This window comes from Microtus pennsylvanicus, chromosome 11 (genome assembly GCF_037038515.1).
Source record: "Microtus pennsylvanicus isolate mMicPen1 chromosome 11, mMicPen1.hap1, whole genome shotgun sequence".
NCBI lineage: Eukaryota > Metazoa > Chordata > Mammalia > Rodentia > Cricetidae > Microtus > Microtus pennsylvanicus.
The window spans coordinates 9,809,848-9,832,987 of record NC_134589.1 but is presented as its reverse complement, the minus strand read 5'-3'; the positions used below and the strand labels follow the sequence as shown (position 1 = coordinate 9,832,987).

Below are 23,140 nucleotides of genomic sequence, written 5' to 3'. Positions count from 1 at the left end.
TCTATCGGAGAACCCAGGGATTAAGGCCGAGTAATTATGTTCTTGCCCAATGGGTCAGAAGAAAAACAGAATGAATAATTCCTAGCACTTAGTTATGGAAAACCAGTCACTCCTCAACAACCCACAACAAATGGTACTTCGTGGGAAAGGGAGGTGGGCGGAACCCTGGAGGAACGCTTTCAAGCCAATTTTCTGCGCTTTGAACCTCAGGGCTGGAAAGCACAAGCCCTGAATGCCGGTGCAGAGATGCAGGGGTGGGCTCTGCAGGTGTCCACTGGGAACAGAACCAGAAAGCAGGAGCGCAGCGGCCAGGGAGCAGTGATGCTGGTGCAGAAGGACGGCTCTTTCCCCAAGTCCATGGCCAAACGGAGGAGCGGAATGGCTTTCTAAAAGGTTTAGGATGCGGGGGCTGGCAGAGGGAACGGAGGGACTGTGGTTTCCCACAAGTCATTCTACTCGCCAATGTTACCAAGGGCCGCATATGCCAAGGCTGTGAGCCATGTTCCTGCCTGGGGACGAGGTAAAGGGCCTGCAGAGGCCCCACGCTGACTCCCTGAGCAACATGAATATGGCAGTGGGGACAAAGGGTACAAAGACAGAGAGGTCAGGTTCAGGGCACAAGTGGAAGAAGCCAGGACCAAGATGAGCTCCCAGCTGTGCAGGACTCTGAACTCCCCTGGCAACCCACTAGAGCCCAGAAAAACACACCCAGAATGCCATTCCAAAGAATGTTGCCTGGAGGTCTCACCCAGGCACCCCAGGATATGCCCAAGGCCTTGGGAACAAGGATGCAGGGAAACTGCTTACAGCAGGGCAAGGGCTCAGAAGTGTGCACGCCCCCAGGGTACCCCTGCTTACAGCGGGACACACACACACACACACACACACACACACACACACGGACTCAGAAGCGTGTACACACTCCCAGGGCACTCCTGCTAACAGTGACACACACACGCACACACAGAGGCTCAGAAGTGTGCACGCCCCCAGGGTACTCACCCACTAATTCCTGGGGATCCCGCTTCTCTGCTTCTGTATTATCCTGTGGAGACAAAGAAGCACACAGCGATAAGGCTGGGCTCCCGGGCCATTGCCACTCTCATCACCAAGACACCCGGGCTTCTCGTGGACACTGAAGGGGGTAAGTGCTGCCAGCATGCGAACGGTGAGCAGTGTTTCAAGGCTCCTGGAACCCCAGGGCTCTGACCACTTCTCCCCCATCACAGCAGCTGGGAGCTCCATGACCCCCAGGAGGGACCAGCACTGAGCCATGTTGCTGAGAGCCATAGCAGTGACCATGGCCCTGCCACCTGTGTGACTTGTTCCCTGCCCCTGGCTCCCCCTGGGTTGGGAGAGGTTATCTGAAGACACCATTGAGGACGGCTATAAGGGGAACCCTCTGAGTCACCTAACTCCGGAGAACAGTTGCTCCTGGGAGTTTTTTTTTTGTTTTTTTTTTTTTAAGTTTCACTCCAAACGAACAGGGCAGACTTTATTATGAGCACTAAGGGGCCACTCAAAGCCCCCTTTAGTGACTAAATGAGGTTCCCAAAGGCCCTGGCTTGAAGTCTCTGGCTCTCCTTGACTCACTTCTTATGTTGGTTTTATATTCTATCCAAAGAAATACATACATACATGCATACATAATTTTACACTGAAAACAAAAGTCTTAGTTCACTGCTTCGCCTAACCAAACCATGGCTGGGAGGGTGACAGCTGGCTACAGGTTTATGGCAGAGCAGGAAGGCCTAACTCTTGCCTCTGCTGACCCAAATGTCCTTGAACTCAGTAAGATCAGGGATCTTCAGTGTAACAAGGTTAGTGATCAAAATGGCAGAGAAGTTCCCGGAAGGTCTCAGATCTGGTTTCCGTCCCTTCCTGGTGAGAGAGGAGGTAGGACAGCAACGGTTCTGCAACAGGACCTACACGTGTGAGCAGAGGTAGAGCTGGGCCCGGGCACCAAGGAAGGAAGGGAAGTGGTCTAAAGGGTCCAAACAACCTCCAAGCCAGCCATGGCCCTGTGACAAAATCAGACCCTCTACCCTCTTCTCGGATTCTGAGACAGACCCCAATCCCCTTTTCTCCGAACACCAAGACTATTCATTAAAATTGCAAGGGCAGTCTCAACAAGGTTGAAGCCAGGCTGCCTAGCAACTTGTCTCCCTCACCATCCACCTCCTGCCAATCAGGTGGGCAAAGCAGGGCTGGGAGGCAGGCCTGGAGGGCTGCCACATCAAGTTCAGGTTGGAGTCATAAATCAACCGCTGTTCAGACAGTGCCAACGTCTCTGGGACCAACAACAGCTCCTTTGTAGCAGCAACGGAGGACTCAACATTAAGGAGCATTTCAGTGAGCGGGCGCGGGACTAAAATTCCCTGTGTTTTTCCACTAGGAGACAACGTCCTGGGTGCTGTCTGTAGGACAACACCAGCTGGAGCTCCCGCCTTCCCCTGCAGACAGGCCGACACAGGGGAATCTCCAGAGTCACTAGACTGCTAATACGGTATCTGTCCCAGAGTACCAAGAAGTGGGTCACATCTTTTTAAAGGGTCTGGCTAGCCGGGCAGTGGTGGCACACGCCTTTAATCCCAGCACTTGGGAGGCAGAGGCAGGAGGATCTCTGTGAGTTCCAGGCCAGCCTGGTCTACAAAGGGAGTTCCAGGACAGGCTCCAAAGCCGCAGAGAAACCCTGTTTCGAAAAACAAAAACAAAAAAAAAACATAAATAAATAAATAAATAAAGAAAGAAAGAAAGAAAGAAAGAAAGAAAGAAAGAAAGAAAGAAAGAAAGGGTCTGGCTAGCCTAGCTGAGCTTGCTCAGTCCTGTCTCTGGGAGAAAAGACACAATGCTGTTACAAAGGAAACTCATAGGCAGGAGCAGATTTTCCCTCTCTTGGTCCTGTGATCTACAGCTTGGAGCCTCAGCCTTTTTAAATTCATCTCTCAGCCGGGCGGTGGTGGTGCACGCCTTTAATCCCAGCACTCCGGAGGCAGAGGCAGGCGGATCTCTGTGAGTTCGAGACCAGCCTGGTCTACAAGAGCTAGTTCCAGGACAGGCTCCAAAACCACAGAGAAACCCTGTCTCGAAAAAGCAAAAAAATAAAAATAAATAAATAAATAAATTCATCTCTCTACCCAGCGAGGAGCTCGGAGTTACTGCATCACGTGTTCTCTGATGGACATCCATGGCATGAAGGAAAGCGAAGTGGGAAAGGGGACCAGTGAAGATGGGGCTCTAAAGTTCAGTGGCAGAGCGCTTGCCTAGCATACACAAACTGGAGTTTGGTCCAACACTGCAAAGACAAGTAAGCAGTCAAATCCCCCACCCTGCACTGCTCCAAAGTCAGAACAATTTACAACAGCTCATCCTTGAGGTAAGTTTAGTACAACGACTCCCATGGCACTGTGCAATGACCCGTAAGAGCCCTGGCCACTGGGGGTGGGGTGGGCAGAACTGGGGAGGAATGGACGTCACACCAAAGCAATGGTCCAGAGAGACATCCTCCCACCAGCCTTGGCAGATGCTAAGAGCTCTATGTGAATTTGAACCAGCATCAGGGAACTATGATGATGCTGGCCATAGCACTGAAGTACAAGAGAGGAAGTCAGGGAAACATCAAACTGCAAACAGGGTACACTCCGCCCCCCAGTGCTACAAATCTTCCCTAGGAGAGACTTATCAACCTTTAAAAGGGCCAGGAGGGGAAGGGGGAGTTGTGAGAACACAGGACACAAGATTCCTCTGTTCTCCTTTCCTTCCCCTAGAGCAGTGTTTCCAAATGCCCAGGGCATCCTTGTTAGAGATGTATAGCTCTCTCCCCCTAGCTTACAATTAGCTAAAGTTAACTTAGACTGTGAGCTAGTCACCAGACGGTTGTCCATATCAGCTGGGGGACCTGGAACCTGGCAGAGACCAGAAGCCCCTCAGCCTCAGGGCTATCTCAGTGGAGGGGGGTGGAATGAGGATAGCAGCCCTTAGAAAGGGAGAGCGGCTGTGGAGTTGACTTTTTTACCCAGGCTGAATCCAGTGAAGAAACAAGGAATACACAGTAAAACCCAAGCCCACAGCTTTCCAAGCGAAGCTCAAGGAGAGAGGGAAGAGATGACCAGGGCTCACACACTGAGCATGTGGAGGCACGGTAGCACAGGCATGTGATCCCAGCACTCAGGAGGCTGAGGCAGGTCGACTTCAAATTGTAGGGTCAGCTTGGGCTGCCTAACAACATCCTTGCCTCAAATCAAAACAAAAACAAGAGCCCATATGGTAGTACACACCCAGGAGTCTGAGGCAAGCAGGCAGGCAGTCCAGAGTCTCAACAAAGAGTGGTGGGACACGTCTTTAATCCCAGCACCTGGGAGGCAGAGGCAGGTGGGTATCTGTGGGCTCGAGATCAGTCAGGATTACAGAGAGATAGCGAGACCCTGTCTCAAACAGACATAAGGAGCAGGGCTGGGAAACAGTGCTGTGAAGCTGCCCATTTTGTTTTCTCCCCCCAATAATTGTGATTGACACTTGCAGGTCAGTGACAGAAGCCTTGCTGTCACAGCAATAAATTACAGACCCTGGAATGTGGCTCCCATGCAGAGATTACCAGTCTGGTCTAGGACAGAGCTGACAGGCAGAGGGAGGAAGAACCATGGAGCAGGAGACGCTGCCAGGTGAGCAGACAGGCGGTGAGGAGCAGCAGGTTCTGGGGGACGGCCTCCATCAGCCCTCCTGGGAAGCAGCAGTCCCATGAGGCATCACTCCAGTGACAACCCAAATCACAGCACAGCCTACGGCGCTGGACTCTACCATGCCATGCTTTCTTCCCGGCCTCGGGAGCATTAGGCGTAGAGGAGGCCCTCCAGGCAGGGCGCAGGGCAGCACGCAAGGTGCTGGGCAAGCGTACTGCACACTACATGTTCCGGCCGGACAGTGTAACCTGGCACCCGGGGAGAAAGACCAAGGAAGTAGCATCTGCAACCTTCCCCTCACAGACTGTGACAGCCCTTGAAGTTACCAAGTCCTAATAGGCCATCTTATGCATTGAGCAGAGTTTACTCAAAACAAAAGAGGATTTAACTCTTAAAGCCAGGTGTGGTGGCGCACACCTATAATCTCAGTACTGAAGAGCCAGAGGCAGTTGAATTGCCAGTCTAGGCTGACCACACAAAACCAAAAATCTCCCTCCCCCAAAGAATCTTCACCGTATTCCCCCCCCCCCCTTTGACTTTTTTGAGACAGGGTTACTATGTGTAGCCTCAGTGTCCTGGAACTCACTCTTATAGACCAGGCTGGCCTCAAACTCACAGAGATCCGCCTGCCTCTGCCTCCCGAGTGCTGGGATTAAAAGTGTGTGTGAGCCGCCACCACCTGGCCTTCCTCCTCCCCTTTCTTCAGAGGGCCTGCTCTTTGCCCTCTCTGATCTAGAAGATGCAGCAAAGTGGAACTGAAACCTCATTTCTTGCTCTACACCCGTTCTGCCTGTCTTGAGACAGGGTCCTGCCTATGTAGCCCAGAGCCTCTGAACCTGTGGACGGTCCTGCCTCACATCTCTGGAGTGCCAAGGTGCCGGCCTGTACCTCCATACCCAGCCCTGCAGCCTCTTTCTTGCCATTCACCCGAATGTTCTTGAATCCTGAGACAAAGGGGGGAAAAGGCACAATTAAGCTGGGTGTGGCTGGTCACTTGCTCAGGAGTAAGGCCAGTCTAGGTAACTAGCAAAATCCTGCCTCAAGATAAACATACAAATAAAGACCAAATCCACAAACAAGACAATTGCTGACAATTAGCTCACTTACGCATTCTATAAATAATTTGTGGAAGATTTATTATGTCAGACAATGGGCTAAGCACTGAGGCTGAAATAAGAAAATTTCATCCCAGGGAACAATTTTAGGTTATATGTTAAGTCCTTTAATGAATGATCTCATTAGCCCAGCAAAGCAGGTTCTGAACGACAAGCTCACACTGCTCTCCAGGACAGATACACCACCTCAGGAACTCTCCCGAGGGCATCACAATGGCCACCGGCAGGACTCTCTGTCTGTGTGGGGGCACACACCTGTAATCACACTTGGGAGGCAGAGGCAAGAGAACCAGGAATTCAAGGCCAATCTGAGCTGCAAGAGGCCTCGTCTCAATCCTCTCCCTACTCCTCCCTGAACAGCCCCCCCCCCCCCGCTCCCACCAAACATCTCCCAAGGGCCACGAATGGGGTATGCAGAGGACAGCCTGGCGACTTATGAAGTCACAACAGTCCGTGCCGCGTAGGAGCATAACCCACGTGGTGGTCCAGAGGCCGGCTCCCACACAGCATGTCTGGAGAAACGCCCAGAACAGGGGGCTCGCATGGGCACATGGCCCAGTCAGGGATGGAAAAAGCGCACTTAGCAGGAAAATGGGCGGAAGTTGGTGGGGCCATTGTGGACGTACTGGAGTTGCCTTCATTCCCAGACAGCGCAGACAGGAAGGCTCAACTCACCAACCAGCGCCAGAGGAGGCTTCCACAGGAAGGGTTAAATAGAGTCTGCCAGAACAAATTAAGCCAGCCCCAGCTTGGCCTTGCAGTCTAAAGAAAAAGCAGGGAAGGAAATGGCTTCTTTCTCTACTGAAAAACCCAATCAAAACAAAGCTGTAATGTAAGGATCCACATGGCAATGTATGCGCTACTACACAAAACCTGTCGGAACCAGCCTGGCTTGAATGTGAAGTCAAAGTCTGGTCAAAAGCCATTTCCAATGGGGAGAGTTTTGGTACCTGACTATTCCAAGTACCACCCAGACTTGACAGGGAGGCAGGGCTTTGTTGTTTCTTAGAATGTGCCAAGGGTGGCCCTCTTCCTGACCCCCAGAGCAGTACAGGTGCTACCTTAGACCAAGGACCCACACCCAGCCCTTGGGGGCGGGGCTATAGCACACTTTTCCTTCAAGGCTACCGTAAGGACAGGGTCTCTGGGCTTTAAGCTGGTAGCTCTGGGGCCTGGAAGAGGCTGGAGCTACAAGGTGAAGAGAACTGCCAGGCCGAGAGCGGGAAACTAAGTCTCAGCCATCAGGCACAAAGCACTGTAGCCCAGGCCACCGACAGCCGAGAAGCAGAGGAACAGGAAACACACCTGAGAACTCAGAGTGGTGGGACTCGATGCTAACTGGCCATCAGGTATTGGCAGGAAGGAGATTCATTACCCTGGAGACCGGAGGAAGCCTGATACCTTATGGTGTGGGAGAAACTACCCAGCTCAAAATTTAGGAATACAGATGGTCACTGTGTGCACTTCTTAAACCCCAGCACTTTAGAGGCAGAGGCAGGAGGATGTCTGTGAGTCGGAAGCCAGCCTGGTCTATAGAGCTAGCTCCAGGACAGCCAGGACCACAAAAAGAAAAAAAGGAAACAAACAAACAATAAATTAGCGAAATCCTTCCAAAACTCAGAAACCACACAGGCAGTCACATTGCAAGGGGCAAGGGTAAAAATGAGAGACGGGAGTGCTGGGTTTAGGACAGGCCATTTTCTGCAGCGTGTAATTTCAAGATGAATCCCAGCTGGGAAAGGAGAGGCCAGCCACACCTCACTTAGCAATCCACGGCATCTGGCCCCGAAAGGAAGGAGGTATGTTGGGGCTTGCATGGCTGATAGGGGGGCAGACGGGCGTGCAGCAGCTTCTTCCTGGCTGTAGAACCACAGGAGAGGGGTGGGGCTCCCAGGAGTCTCTGCTTCAGTACACCTGGAGCAAGGGCAGTCAGGAAGGGTGCTCTGGCAGTGTGGGAAAACCAAGAGGATCAGAGGAAATCACCTGGAGACTGCCGTGCCCTCTGAGTAAAGTGTGAGTAGGCCTGATCGGAAGGGCTGGTCCTGGAGACTTTACCAGCCCTGACCTTGGCTAGAGACTTCCCGAGGACAGACAGGAAAGCCCACCACATCCCAACTCCTGCTTGAACTCTCCTCAGTTTGGGGGTGAACAACTAGTGGGTTTCAACAGGTGGAGCGTTAGGGGCTTTACTTCTGGTCCGTGTAAGAAACAGAGAGGCTCCCGCTCCCGAGAGCCTGCAGGGCAGCACTTTATCTACAACACATGCAGTAATGCAGTCAGGTCTGGCTGCACAGCTGACTGGTACACACGCTGAAGAACACGCGCACACGGGAGGAACAGCGCAGAAACATGCGGTGCTCACGGGAGCTGCTGCCAAGATTTCCACAGTTTTCTTTTAAAATTTATTTTTATTTGATTTGCATGAGTATTCTGTCTGCATGTATGTGTACCAAGTATGTACAGGAGCCTGCAGGTGCAGCAGATCTCCTGGAACTGGAGTTACAGACAGGCAGTTGTGAGCTGCCGCGAGGGTACTGTGGAGTAAACCTGGATCCTCTTGCAAAAGCATCCAGTGCTCCTAACCACTGAGCCACCTCTCCAGCCCTGCCTTTCTTTTCTTGAAGGAAGAGTCTCACACGGTAGCCCAGGCTGGCCTGCCTCAGCAACTGGAATTACTACCATGTGAGACATGGCATCCAGCTTCCTTTTTAAATAATTTCTTTTTTCTATTTTTGGTTTTTCGAGACAGGGTTTCTCTGTGTAGCCCTGGCCATTCTTGAACTCACTCTGTAGACCAGGCTGGTCTTGAAATCACAGAGATCCACCTGCTTCTGTCACCACCGCCCGGCTTTAAATAATTTCTTATTTAGAAATGTTTTGGAATGCATACGTACACAGATTTACTGTTTTATTTAGCATACAATTTTGTTTTTTGTTTTTGTTTTTAAAAATTTTAAGTTTAAGGTTGTTTCTTTGCTTGAGATAGTGTCTCACCGTAGACCAGGCTAACCTGTAATTTATCATTTGGTCCAAGTTGGCCTCTTCTTCACGGCGACCCTTCGGAGTCAGCCTCCCGAGAGCTGGGTTACAGCCTTGAGCCACCATGCTCCACTGTCCCACACATTTAAGGTCACACTTCCCTATTGTGAGTTCTTAGTTCTCAGGGCTGACCAAAACAACCCAAATAGCTTTTTTTCAATGAGCGGCAAATGGCCATGGTCGCATCTGATTACCCAGTATCCCCTTCATTTTAGCCGTCAGAGCCCTGGATGGTACAGTAAGCACACCCTGAGCCGAGCCAGGAAAACCTTTAGCTCTGCAGAGAGCCTGCACAAGCCAACAGACTCTGCGGTCTCTGCTGGTGTGGTGGAGAGATCACAGATTTCACCTGTGCTGCTGCCCCGCGTGACGCCTGGTTCCTGCTCTTCCCAAGGTCGACCGTCAACAACACAGCCCTGGGAAATGAGCTCCGCAGGCTGCTTTCACTTTGTAGGTCGTTCCTTCAGACACAAGAGACCAACAGTGAGGGGCAGGAGAGGCCTCGGCGGTTAAGAGCACGTACTACTCTCAAAGGACCAGAGTTTGAGCTCAGCACCCAAGCCAGGCAGCTCACATCTAACTGCCTGTGATGTCACATACCCACCCCACAATTATATTTAAAATACAACTTGAAGTAACATCACTTATTAACACTGACGTGGGAGAGGAGGAAGATGAAGAATTACCGAGGGAGGTCTGCCCAGTACAAGTCTATCTACAGGGAGTCTCAAGTACACGCAGTGACCGGGAGCCCCAGACTACTTCAGGGTGGAGGAAGAGAACCATTCACACAGCTGAGCTGCGCATCCTGAGGGACTCCCCCTCAGCCCAGCGTGAATACTATCTCCCAGCGCAGTTTCCAGCCTGTGTATGGAGCGCACAGAGTCCCACAGCACACCTAGAGCTCGCACGGGAAGCACTTGACATCTACCAGATACCTCACACACATGTGCTTTCCAAGTAGCCACTGTACTGTGAGAACAGCTAATTCCTTCAGACAGGAACCACACGGTACTTCTTTACCCTGGGAGCTAGGCGGACAAAACCAGGCCCATGGTCAGTGAGCCGAGAACCACGACCTACAGGAAGCCTCCGTCCCGCATCACGTTGCCCAGCTGTGCTGCAAAGGCATCTTGAGACGGCCCTGACTGCTCCATTTTACTCTCGGAGAAGCGCTCATGTCCCTCCCTACCCCCCGCATCTCCTAAGACCCTGTAAAGTGGGCAGCACGGTCGTGATGGGCTGGGTGAGGAAGCCAGGCTGGGGTGCTGCCCAGGCCACCTAGCTACAAGCTGTTACCTATTCCCCTGTCAATCTTGTTAATTTTAGTCGTCTGACAGTGGAGTTCCCACTGACCTGGAATTAAAAGATCCCCCAGCCGCTGCTGGAACTGAACGTGTGTGCCATCATGTCCTGCCGAATATTTTTTTTTTTTGAGGCAAGGTTTCACTGTTTAGACTAATTTGGCCTTAAATTTGAGACCCTCCTGCCTTAGTCTTCAAAGTTAGCCACCACGCCCAGCTTGGCTCTCAGCATCTTAAGAATATTTTCTTTTGATTTATCTGGGATCATACACACCTCTTCCAAAAATGCCACAAAAATTTCTCCTACTCCATGGTAGCTCCTAGAAAGGCCAGGATTCTTTCCCTAGCACAGAGCCTAGACCAAAGACCTCAGGGAGCTAGAAAACTCAGGCCCTCCCTGACAGTTGGCAGCAGGCCGCTTCATCTTTCTTGTTTCAGGTCATCTATCCTCGTTTGTTTTTGACGGAAGGGCGTGCCAGGGACAGTGAGTGGAAATACCTCTATCCACAGGAGCGGGAGAGGAGGGAAACAGCAGCACCGGAGCACAGCTGGACACGAGAGCGGCACAGGGAACACTCACAACGGAGAGAGGACACACCACAGCCATCAGGTGCCCCTGAAGTGCAGCGCTTTGGCCAGAGACGACAGAGCGCTCTTGTCTATGAGATGACAAGTCTCGTCCATGAGGCTTTGTGCCGGCTCAGGTCCCACCTGGCTGCGGCTGCCCTTCCCTCCCAACCTTCACACAGCAAACACGACCACCTGCTCTGCCCAAGCAGAGGTCAGAGGTAGCAGCCTGGTGTCTTCTCCATTGTCCTCCACCTTCCTTTCTGAGATGAGGCCCTTCACTGAACCTGGAGCCCACCAGCTGCTTAAACTGACTGGTCAATGGACCCAAGGGCTGCTGCCCCGGTGCTGGAATCACAGATGCATGAAACCACCTCAGTTGGAATTTTTTTTTTCCTTTTGGTTTTTTGAGACAGGGTTACTCTGTAGTTTTGGAGCCTGTCCTGGAACTCTGTAGACCAGACTCACAAGTATCCGCCTGCCTCTGCCTCCCCAGAGCTGGGATTAAAGGCCGCCCGGTCTCAGTTGGAACTTCTGAGATATCAATGTAGACAAAGAGCAGAAGTTCGCTGGAGCCTGCATTTTCATTTGTTTTGAGAGCCCCAGAGAACAAGCTAAAGGTGCAAAAGGAGAGCGCCATCTAGTGGATAGAAACCACGACAGCAACTCATCAGCTAAACGAAGAACACAACTAAAGATCTGCCCCAGCGGCAGGTCCTTCTGTTAGAATTCTTCAAATCAGAAGCTTAGAACAACAAACTCCCTCATATAAATTTAAATAAAACAAATCCAACAGAATGGGAGAGATGGCTCAGAGGTTAAAAGAACTTGCTGTTTTTGCAGAGGACTGGAGTTCAATTCTCAGTACCCGCACGACAGCTCACAGCCAACTATAACTCCAGCTCCAGAACTAGATACCTCTTCCGGCACCAGAGGGCACCCACCCATACAGACTGTGTGTGCATAAAATATAAACAAATCTAAACAAAACACAACACAACAAAACTGAGATGTATTAGAAAAGAGCTCTACTTGGAAGACAGTCTGATGTCAGCCCAAGCAGGAAGGAAGCAGGGGCAGGAATACTGTGAGGTCACACGGTAGGGACAGTGACGTTTCTATGAAACTCACTCCACAGCAAGATTTGAAATTCAAATGGTTGAATGGGGTGCAGTATTGGCATCTAAAGGGGGAAGACCCACTTTACTTATTTACTTAAAAGATTTATTTATTTATTTATGTATACGTATGTTTTGCCTGCCCATCAGAAGGGAGCACTGTATCCCATGGGATTAGTTAAAGATGGTTGTGAGCCACCATGTGGGTGCTGGGAATTGAACTCAGGACCTCTGGAAAAGAAGCTAGTGCTCTTAACCACTGAGCCACCTCTCTGGCCCCAGCATACAATATTGTCAAAGAATGAGTCTACACCTTTTCCTTCGTGGGTCTCACTATATAGGTCGGCCTGACCTTAAACTCAAAGAGCCCCACCTGCCTATACCTCCTGAGTGCTGGGATTAAAGGTGTGACCACTCCACCTAGCTATTTATGTGTTGTTTCTCCATTGTTGTTACTTTGTTTGAGACAGAATCTTACCCTATAGCCCAGGCTGGCCCAGACCTCACCTGTAGCCAAGGCTGGCCTCGAACTCCCCAATCTTCTCAATTCAACCCTCCAAGTGCTAGGGTTACAAGAATGAGCCACCAGGTCCAGCTAAGAACGAAGACTATATTAGAAGTTTTTCCAACTTTGATGTGGAAACGAGAAAGGGGAAGACACACTCACAATCTTTCCAAGTTTCTCTTCCTCCATGAGTGTCTGTATCCTGTTCTTTATGAGCTGCTCTTACACAGAGCTTCACTGGGGTTCCTCTCTCACAAATCTCTCCACAAGGGTTTGCTGGTGGGATCACAGAGTGACAGACAGGTACATGCCAACTTCTCCAGGTGGCCTTCGGTCTTGAGCCACAGTCTGCCCCACAGCCACCTGCCTGGGTTTTTTACTCTGCAGAGAAAGTAGTTTGCACCTAGTTTCTCGGGTCCACACTGCCTATCTTGCATGCTGGTGCCCAAACTTGCTTCCTTGGTAAAATACGCTAAGTCCTCTGCAGCCTCTGCCAATGGCTATGCAGTCGTATGCAATGGCAGAATCCATCCCAATATGGAATGGCTCAAGCTATCTTTTCAGATACTATTGGCCCTTCATATATACAGGTTTCACATCTATGAATTCAAGCAACTCTTGAGTTGATCCCCCCCCTCCAAGACAGGGTTTTTCTGTAGCTTTTGGAGCCTGTCCAGGAGCTAGCTCTTATAGACCAGGCTGGCCTCGAACTCACAGAGATCCGCCTACCTCTGCCTCCTGAGTGCTGGGATTAAAGGCGTGCGCCACCACCGTCCAGAAAAATTGCATTTGTGTTGAACGAGAGTAGATTTTTATCATTTTCTGAATGATACAGTGTCACAATGATTTACACTGTACCAGGTAGCGCAGTAGCTTTAGATGCTGAGACCAGCAGGAGGATTCACATAAATTATATGCAAATATACCACTTTCAATAAAGTCCATGAGAAGCTATGGATTTGGGTATCTACAGGGCATGAAGGTGGGGTGTCCTGGGACCCCGATCACCCACAGATGACAGACTACCACTTTATGTCAAAACCAGGCACATTTTTCCTAAATCTCACTATGCCACCTTGAAGGTCTCAGCTGGTCTCAGGGCAGTTTGCAACTGTGAAACATGGGATTATTCTTTGGAGAAATATGAACTATAAATTATGATTCTGCAAAAAGTACATTTCCAATGCCCAGTGCACAGCAAACAGCTGAGTCTTCTTTACCACAGGCTCGCTAAGGACTGTGACAAGAACCACCGTTAATTACTCTCAACCGCTAGTGGACAGACCCATGAGAAGAACAGGGATGCTTTCAAAAAGACCATCCTGATGCTTTTCCGAGTGGAGGGGCACATCCCCGGGAAAATGAGGGCCGGACTCAACAACTCTGGTAAGGCCTCGGGTTGATCCCACCCTCTCAGAGCCCTCTGAGAGGAACCACAAAAGACAAGGGAGCCCTGTGCCTTGACTCTAGAAACACTCCCTCACTGAGCCCAAAGCCCACGCTACTTGAAGCATGTGCATGGGTTACAGGATCCACACAGGCCTCTTGCGTTTCTAATCTCGAGTCTCACAAAATCAGGGCAAGAAGTGCAGCTCACTTCAAGAATTCCTAGTGGCCTTAAGGTTCTTCGTTCAGCTGGCTTTATCCTACACGATACCCACATTCTGTGGACTAGTGGGACAGAACCTGACCCGGCATATGAAGTGGGTCAGTATGTTAAAAGCCCTGATTGAATCCAGCCACCCCGCCACAGCCAATACCAAATACCTTTGGGTCATCAGCCTCAGGTTTTTCAGTCTCTGAATCGTCATCTTCCTACAAGACAAAGAATTTACAGGATTAAACTTAAAAGGAGTGGGCCTGGGGAGTCTTACATACATAACCAGCGGTTGGAGCAAACAGCCTGTCTACCCAGCTGGGGTCACCCCAAGAACCCTTCCCTACCACACAACCCAGTGCTAGAGAAAGAGAAGGGAAAAGAAGACAAGTTGGGGGAGGCATCAGTGGCTCAAGATCAGCATGTCACCGTCCACATCAGTGGAAATTCCTGAAGAAAATCATGTTCCAAACTGTCAGACTGCAATCACTAGAGCCAGGATTATGAACTCTTACCCCTTCTCTGACATTCATCCCACAGTTACTTGGACAGCCATCACACCGCTTAGCGCCTAGGTGCTGTGGCAGCAGCTCCGCGAGCCAGCGACACTGACACTAAGACGGCTATGGGAAGGCGGCATCAAATCACCAGACCATGTGACCCGAGAGACCGGAGATTAAAGGGCAAGGCAGCCTTTGGGGTGCTCACATTACTGTACAGCGACATTGCTGTCACGATTCAGTTTTCAGCCCTCTTTCTTACCCAAATGAGGTCTGAGTCAAAACCATGGGGGCACTGAATTCTCCAAAGTAAGCCTACAATTCCACCGAACACAAATGCAACTGAGGTCAAAAGCCAAGGAGGAGATGTGGAACCACCTACTACATTGTAACTTAAAGAAGACACAGCACTCAGGACGTCAATACAATAACACCGGTGTGAACAAACCGCACTAGTGGTTTTGAGACAAGTGCCCTCGGTGCCAGTGAATCAGAGGCTCATAGCGCCACCTACACAACTTCTTTAAGATTAAGTCAATCACCAAAGAATCAAAGAGAGAACCTGGTAAAATGCCAACATAGCTCCCATGGTCCCTGCTGGGGTTTGGTGAGTTTTTTTTTTTAATTAAAATACCACACATAGCTTGAATACGACAAAAAGTAAATTAGGGTCAATATTTTAAAAATACACATGCAGGGGGCTGGAGAGATGGCTCAGAGGTTAAGATCACTGACTCTTCTTCTGGTAGTCCTGAGCTCAATTCCCAGCAACCATATAGTGGCTCACAACTGTCTGTAATGAGATCTGATGCCCTCTTCTGGTTTGCAGGTGCAGAATACTGTATACATAATAAATAATAAAGAAAAACATTTTTTAAAAAACACATGCAAAGAAATGCATTAACAAGAACAGTTTTGGGTGTTGAGGCAGCACGCATATATTTAAGAAAAGCCAAGGAACGCAACAAAGCTTGCCAGCCTGATAAGGACGACTCCCGAGGGCTAGGATTACAGCAGATGGAGCTGATGCTGAGGAACAACCCCATGGTCCCACTCATGCACACGAACACCACCAAATGAGGGATTTCCCCAGTCCACAAGTTTTCTAGAAACTACTCAACTCTGAATTATCACTAATGAGTGGGGCTAACGGCATGAAAAATTCTTACAACATAAAAAAATACATTTTGTGAATTTTTTTTAAATGTGTATTTACTTACTGTGTACACACTATTCTGCCTACATGCCAGAAGGGGGCGCCAGATCTCATTATGGATGGTTGTGAGCCACCATGTGGTTGCTGGGAATTTCAACTCAGGACCTCTGGAAGAACAGTCAGTGCTCTTAACCTCTGAACCATCTCTCCAGCCCCCATGTGAAATGTTTCATTTGCTTTTATTTTTATATGGTACCAGAGATCAATCCAGGGTCCTGGGAACGCTAGGCGGGTGTTATAGCTCCACCACTGAGCTACCCCCCCCCACCCGTCTTCATCTTTATTTTTTTACACATTTTTTTTGAGACAGGAATCTGTTCTGGAATTTTTCCTCTGTTTGCTTTAGTGCTCTGACTGCTAGAATTGCAGGCATGGACGACTATAATTAGTTAAAAAGCATTTTAATGCTAACATTTATATATTAACATATAACAAAAAATAAAGCATGTTGTGAGCATTTCAATGATTCAATATCCAAATTCATTTCAGATGTCTTCTTGCAATAAGCAACAGCCTGAATTTCCTTGCTTTTTTCCCTTCCAAACTTTAAAATCCTGATTTGTACTACTCGGGTGGTCGTGTGTCCTTAAACCTTTCTTGATAATGAGAATACAAGTCCTCCTTCTAGTCTTACCTGCACCTACTTAACTTCAAGAAAGGTTTGTGATCAAGAATCAGGGCCACGTTGACAAAAACATCAAGTAAAACATAACAGAAGAATCTAGAAAGTAAATGGTAACAAAATAACTTCTCTTCCTTGCCTCCTCAGAGAGAGAAGCATTCAAACAATGAACCGCTCCTAAGGATGAACATACTTCCACAAGTAGGAAGACCAGTTAAACTCATAAGCCAACATCAAATACCCATCGATACTTAGGTCACAGAAAACAACCAAGCTAGGAATGGTGCTCATGCTTAGAACCCCAGCTCTAAGAAGGCTGAGGCAAGGGGGTCTGGAGCTCAAGGTTACACAGCAAGTTTGTGGTCAGCTTGGGCTTCATGAGACTCTGTCTCAAACCCAACCAAACACCCCCAAATCCCAAATTTCAGCACCAAAGTTACTACAATACGGTCCAGATAAAAAAAACCAACTTAACTTTCAAAGGGAACTATTACTCCACCAATTCAACTTTTTTCTTCCTTTTGTGGTGCTGGGACCAAGCTCTGGACACGCTTAGGCAAAGTGTTCTCCCATGAGCAACATTACCCAGCTGATTCCAAACAATAGCAAAAAAGGGACAGAGTTAAACATGGAATGGATGGAACACCGTTTTAAACAGCCCTGGATCTGGAAGATTTACCCACCGATTGCTTGCTGTTCTCATCCTCCTCTTCTTCATAGCCATCTTCATCACCCCCTAGTCGAGAGAAGTCATCTTCTCCGTAGGCATCAGATACCAAGCCGCCTTTCTCTTCTGAAAGAGAAGGAGAGGGAGAGGATGATGAGATGAGGAGGGGGCCACAAACAGATTTCTGAAAAATGGGTGGTCAAGATTACTTCTGAAGATAAAAAGGGAACCTAGGACTCAGGTAAGTGATCACAGGCCCAGATTAGAGTCTGCACTTAGGAAGAGCAAATGATGAACAGGGGTGTTGTGGCCATCAGTGGTGGCACACCATTTTAATCCCAGCACTCAGGAGGCAGAGGCAGGCGGAGCTCTGTGAGTTTGAGGCCAGCCTGGTCTACAGAGCGAGTTCCTGGGCAGCCACGGTTACACAGAGAAACCCTGTCTTAAAAACCAAACAACAACAAAAAGAATTCTGTTCCCATTATGATTTCCAGTCAGAGGGCAAAACTGATAGGCTTCAAAAACTCAAAAAAGAATCACCCAGGTGCCTTAAAAGGCTTAGGAATGTCCAGCACATTCTATCCTAGAGCTACAGAATTACGCACTTTGGAGACAAGTACTTTTTTGATTTTTCGAGACAGGATTTCTCTGTGTACCTTTGGATCCTGCCCTGGAACTAGCTCTTTTTATTTTTTTGGTTTTTTTTTTTTGAGACAGGGTTTCTCTGTGGCTTTGGAACCTGTCCTGGAACTAGCTCTGTAGACCAGGCTGGTCTCGAACTCACAGAGATCCGCCTGCCTCTGCCTCCCGAGTGCTGGGATTAAAGGCGTGCGCCACTACCGCCCGGCTGGAACTAGCTCTTGTAGACCAGGCTGGCCTCGAACTCTCAGAGATCTGCCTGCCTCTGCCTCCCAAGTGCTGGGATTAAAGGTGTGCGCCACCACCGCCCGGCGAGACACGTACTTTTAAAAGCCCTAAGACGACTCATTTAGAGCCTACTCCTAAATAAAAGTTACCAATTTAACGAGACACAAGTTTTCTTGTGTGTCTCTCTCTCCCCATCAAACAACGAGAGTAGGACTGAACCGCGATGCGGCACCCTTGGTCCTTCCTCCGGCGGGCACGATGCCTGTCAGAGGTTCGCAGAAAGGGAGGGCATTCGCACTAGAGGTCCTAACGCTCCCCCTGCCCGAGCCCATCGGCTGCGCTCTAGGGTTCCAGGACCCGATACCTGGAGCACAATGAGCATCTCTTCCCCCTCAAACCCCGCTGGAGAAGAAGCATTTTTAACCGTAACAGACTCCGAACCCCTTTCCAGCTCAAGCCTCACCAGCTGCGCCACCCACAGCATCGACTCCAGCCTCGCCATCAGATTCAGGCTCTGAATCCTCCGCATAAACTGCAAGAGACGACAAAACGTTCTTCTTCCCCGCCATCTTATTCCCACAGGACGGTGTGGCTCACGCCGATGACTCACATCGCCGATTGACGTGCGGGTAAACCAATTTCTTCCGGACCCCAGAAGCCGCCGCGCCAGAACGAAAACCAATCAAAACGGCCATACTTGGGTGGGCCCCGCCCCTTCGACGCGATGCTTGGAAACGTCATCAGCACGGGACGGAAGTACGGTTTTGTGGCTTTTACATCACCTGGAGCGGGTTGTTTTTTGAGTTAGAATGGAGTGTTCATTGAAAAGCTGCACAGCCAGCCGAAAAGAGCCTGGACTTTGATGTCTTGGGGCGCATTCGACTGGTGAAGGGCGAAACTGTTGACTTGGGGGATCAGAGGAAGAAGAGGGAAGGTGGGGGCGGGGGGGATGGTCTCCTGGAGGAATGAGTGGTTGCTATGACTTTGCTTCTAGAGCAAGGACTCTAGAAAAGGGATTTCAAGTTCTTCTGGCGGTTTTGAAGACATTTATGGACTTTTATTGTGGTCCAGTTTCTATATCTGTTCTACTGGCCTGGAATAGTTCAGTGTTTTTTTGCTTGTTTTTGTTTTCATTTATTAAGGGAGAAGTAATGTTAACCTCCCAGGAATGTATTGCGTGAAGCAATTCAACCTTCGGTTTTATTGCATGAGAATGATATGTTTAAGTTAACATAGCGGGTTGTAATGGCAGAAGACACATCGCCTGTATTTTAAAGTGGGACGGAGTATTTTCGTAACAACCTTTGACCACCCTTGCGTTAAGCTTTTGGCTGCGGCCTTTTGCTAAGATGAGCGCCCACCCTTCCTCCACTCCCTCCGACCGGGAGCGGCGAGTCCGGACCACCCTGAAGAAAGTCTTTGGATTTGATTCTTTTAAAACGCCTTTACAGGAGAGTGCGACCATGGCTGTGGTGAAAGGTAACGTCCTGTTTTGCAGACTCCTAGCTGTACCGGGGTAGCACACCTGCCTCACTCTGGGTCCGTTGCTGGTTTGGAAACCTTTCACAGCCAAAGCTAGGGGGTGCTTATTGGTGATAGGTTTCTGTTTATTTCTTATTTTCTTTATTGGCAATCTGTGTAGGCCTTGACTGGCCTCAGATTTGAGCCCATCTTTCTGCCTGCTGAATTTAAGTGCAGAGATTGCAGGTGTGGGCCACGGTGACTGGCTACAGACTTGGAGTTTTAATGAGAGAACCACCAACACTTGTTCTGTTTTATTGTTGTTTTGTTTTGTAGCCAGACCTACAGATTGTTTTTGTAGTCTGATCCTAGATGCCCATCTTGTTTGTGTGCAGGGTAGCAAGGGAAGCAGTAATGCCTAATCTTGTCGTTGCCCTATGCAATCCTCTCACTGAAGACTGAGTAGCTTGAGTTCCGGATAGAGGAGAGAATGATAATACTGTAAATTGGAGATAGGGGGCCTGGGGTTGTCCAGGTGTGAGCAGCAGTGTCATAGTAAGGATATTTTTGTTGTTTTTGTTTTTTGAGACAGGGTTTCCTTATGTTCTGGCTGTCCTGGAACTCACTTTGTAGACCAGGTTGAACTCGCCTGCCTCTGCCTCCCGAATGCAGGGATTAAAGGCCACCACTGCCCAGCCTATTTTTTTAATTTTAATTAATTAACTAATTAATTAATTTTGAGATAAGGTTTCTCTGTCTAGCCTTGGCTGTCTTGGAACTGGCAGGCTTCGAATTTAGAGATCTGCCTGCCTCTGCCTCCTAAGTCCTGGGATTAAAGGTGTGCACCACCACCAACTGGCAAGGATATGTTTATAAATAGACTTCTAAGTAACAAATAGCTTTGCATGTCTCCTCAGGTGTGCCCAATGTTCTGCTTTTCTGGCTGTTTAATCCAAACACTCATATCCCAGCAACTGAACATTACTTAATTCTTGTTTTTCTTCTCATTCTTTTTTGGAAATAGGTTCTCACTATGTGGCCTTGGCTGCTTAGCCGGCTGTGTAGACCAGGCTGGCCTCAAACTCCCAGAGATCTGGTTTCCTATACCTCCTTGAATGCATGCTTTCGCTTTCTTTCTTTCTTTCTTTCTCTCTCTCTCTCTCTCTCTCTCTCTCTCTCTCTCTCTTTCTTTCTTTCTTTCGACAGGATTTCTCTGTGTAGCCTTGGCTGTACTGGGATTCACTTTGTAGACCATTTTTCAGTACTGTTATGGAGTTCAAGACCCTAAGACAAGACTCTCAGACTCAATTTAGATGGTAATTAGCCAGATTTATTAAAGCTAGCAGGACCACAGCCTCTAACCCGAATCAGATGTGCCACCTAGAGGTGGGAGAAGGAAGGGCTTTTAAAGGCAGGATTAACAAGAGATGATCTGCTCTGCCAAGATTAGATGGTCAAAGTGACCTCAAAATAGTCCTCGAATATCTGCGTGAACAAGTTCCAGAAGCCAAAATGAGCAGTTGGCCATAACAAACAGATACTCAGGGCTGTACATTTCTGGGTGGGAGTCAAGGAGTCAGGGTTGCTGGGAACTTATCTTTCAGGAACTGAACAGCTGTTAAGTACCAAGATGGATGCCTAGCACAAAAGGGAGTTTCTTTAGCCACCACGATTCCATTGTTAGAAGCAGTTTGTCCGAATGCCTATATGTCTTTCAAGGTCCTTGCCCTTCACATACAAAGGGTGGGGAAGGGAATACTGAGAGATACCCATGGGCAGACACTCAGCTCAGTGGTTTTCCTACATTTTCATTTGATTTATAGCTACCAGGACCAGGCTTAGCCCTGTAATCCCAGCATTTGGGAGGCAGGGTTAGGAGGATCATGCAAGTTCAAAACCAGCTCAGTTCACATAGCAGGTTCCAAGCTAGCCATGGTTATATAGTGAACATCTTTTTTTTTTATTTTAATATTTTGATTATTTCACAGTCAAATTGGTAATTTCAGAAGATGCACCCAATCACCCTTCTTTCCCAGTTCTTCCAGGTCTGTCTCCCACCTTTGTGGGAAAAAAATCCAGTTGTGTTGTCCACATAGTGACTGGAGCATTGTCAAACTCCTGGTGGCCAAACTTAAAGAAAAACGAGTCCGTCCTCCCCCACCCCACAAAAAAAAGTCTTACACCAGGCGGTGGTGGTGCACGCCTTTAATCCCAACACTTGGGAGGCAGAGGCAGGTGAGTGTCTGAGTTCGAGGCCAGCCTGGTCTACAAGAGCTAGTTCCAGGACAGCCATGACTGTTACATGGGAAACCCTGTCTCAAACAAAAAAGAAAAAGAAAAGTGAGTCCTTCCCCACCCCACCAGTAGCCATCCGTTAGTTAGTTAGTGAACACTCCTTCTTTATAAAAATTACTTCTTCAAGAGCCTTCCTGTAAAAGCAGACAGGGTATATTGAGATGTTGTCTGGTCCTTGCAGGTGACGAGGATGTCTTTGTGTGCATGCCCACGGGGGCAGGGAAATCTCTGTGCTATCAGCTCCCTGCCCTGTTGGCCAAAGGAATCACCATTGTAGTCTCTCCTCTTATTGCTTTGATTCAGGTGAGTCTTGGGGGAATGAACACGAAAACCCAAACAGATCGGGAGGGAAAGGAATGTATCGCTTGTTTGTTTTGACCGTTTTTTTTTTGTTCAGTCTTCAGATAAACATATATTGTGTGTTGAATATAGTTCCTTCCCTTACTCCCCTACTCTTTCCTTGCCCCCTTCTGTCTCTCTGTCCTTCTCCCTAATTTTACTTTTAATTTTATGTCTTACACATTTTTTAAAACCATTTTGCTGCATTATGTTTGCCCTGTATTGGCTGCCTTCCTTTCATCATGTATGTACAGAAGGTTAACTGTCCTGATTGGCAGCAGACACCATTACCTGGAGATCCATCTTGATGGCATTTGTTTTGTTTTTAAGCCTTGGCTGCCTTTGAACTTCCGTTTCTACCACCTTACCTCCTGAGTGCTAGAATCCTGTGCATGTGTCTCCAGACCCACCTTGAAGAGAAGGGATTTTATTGCTAGAAATTTCACTTCTTGGGCTCAGGGGTTAAGTGAGTCGGCTCAGTGGTTAAGACACTTGTTCTTGCAGAAGATCAGGGTTCGAGCATCCAGATGGAGTCTCACCACCTCCTCAGGCAATAGATACTCTTGTGGTACACAGACATACATTTAGGTAAAAGACACCACACACAAAGAAATTTCACGTCTTAATTTGGCCTCTGCCTCTTTTCTCTGATTTGCTTAGGTAATTGTGCCGAGTTTCTCTATTGCCCAAACGTAGGGCTCTCCACTAGTGCATAGCATTCTGATGAGTCACAGTGAATCTTTGATTTGTTTTTTGTTTTTTTGTTTTGTTTTGTTTTTTTTTTTTTGAGACAGGGTTTGTGCAGCCCTGGCTGACCTTGAGTTTTCACACGTAAGCTAGCCTTGAAGTCACAGAGATCCTCCTGCCGACGCCTGCAGCACCGGGATTAAAGGCGTGTGCTGCTACATCTGGCTTGAGGTTCTTTCCTTCTGTTGTTTATTGTCCAGAAAAGTATCCAGCCATACCTGTACATGCCTGCCTTTCCTCTCCCGTGTGTGCTCACAACAGGAAAGAAGATATGGGTGGATAGATCAATAAGTTGTACAGGGGGCCTGGAGGGATGGCTCAGAAGTTAAGAGCACTGGCTTCCAGAGGACCAGGATTCAATTCCCAGCAACCACATGGCAGCCCACAACTGTCTTTAAGTCTGGTTTCAGGGATCCAGCACCCTTACACAAACATACATGTAGGCAAAATACCAATGCACATAAAATAAGTAAATTAAAAAAAAATGATCTAGGGGAGTGTC

General features: G+C 48.7%; 2 protein-coding genes across 7 annotated transcripts in view; one reads left to right on the top strand and one right to left on the bottom strand.

Annotated features, from left to right (window-relative positions):
• Positions 1-18,399, bottom strand: part of Sap30bp (SAP30 binding protein) — a 30,383-nt gene extending 11,984 nt beyond the window's left edge. Inside the window, exons 1-4 of one of the 2 annotated variants that reach the window (XM_075990156.1) lie at positions 18,260-18,399; positions 16,946-17,055; positions 14,095-14,142; positions 1,003-1,045 (exon numbers count right to left, since the gene is read on the bottom strand). In XM_075990156.1, the coding sequence (XP_075846271.1) occupies positions 1,003-1,045; positions 14,095-14,142; positions 16,946-17,055; positions 18,260-18,365 (307 nt within the window). In that variant the 5' untranslated portion in view covers positions 18,366-18,399. The remainder of the gene's footprint in view (positions 1-1,002; positions 1,046-14,094; positions 14,143-16,945; positions 17,056-18,259) is intronic. The other variant, XM_075990157.1, reaches the window with a different exon arrangement.
• A 157-nt stretch (positions 18,400-18,556) lies between these two features.
• Positions 18,557-23,140, top strand: part of Recql5 (RecQ like helicase 5) — a 40,265-nt gene continuing 35,681 nt past the window's right edge. For 3 of the 5 annotated variants that reach the window (XM_075990100.1, XM_075990098.1, XM_075990102.1), the window contains exons 1-2: positions 18,563-19,275; positions 21,734-21,855. In XM_075990100.1, coding sequence (XP_075846215.1) covers positions 19,146-19,275; positions 21,734-21,855 — 252 coding nt within the window. In that variant the 5' untranslated portion in view covers positions 18,563-19,145. Of the gene's footprint in view, positions 19,276-21,733; positions 21,856-23,140 lie in introns of all 5 variants that reach the window. The other 2 variants (XM_075990101.1, XM_075990099.1) reach the window with 1 other exon arrangement.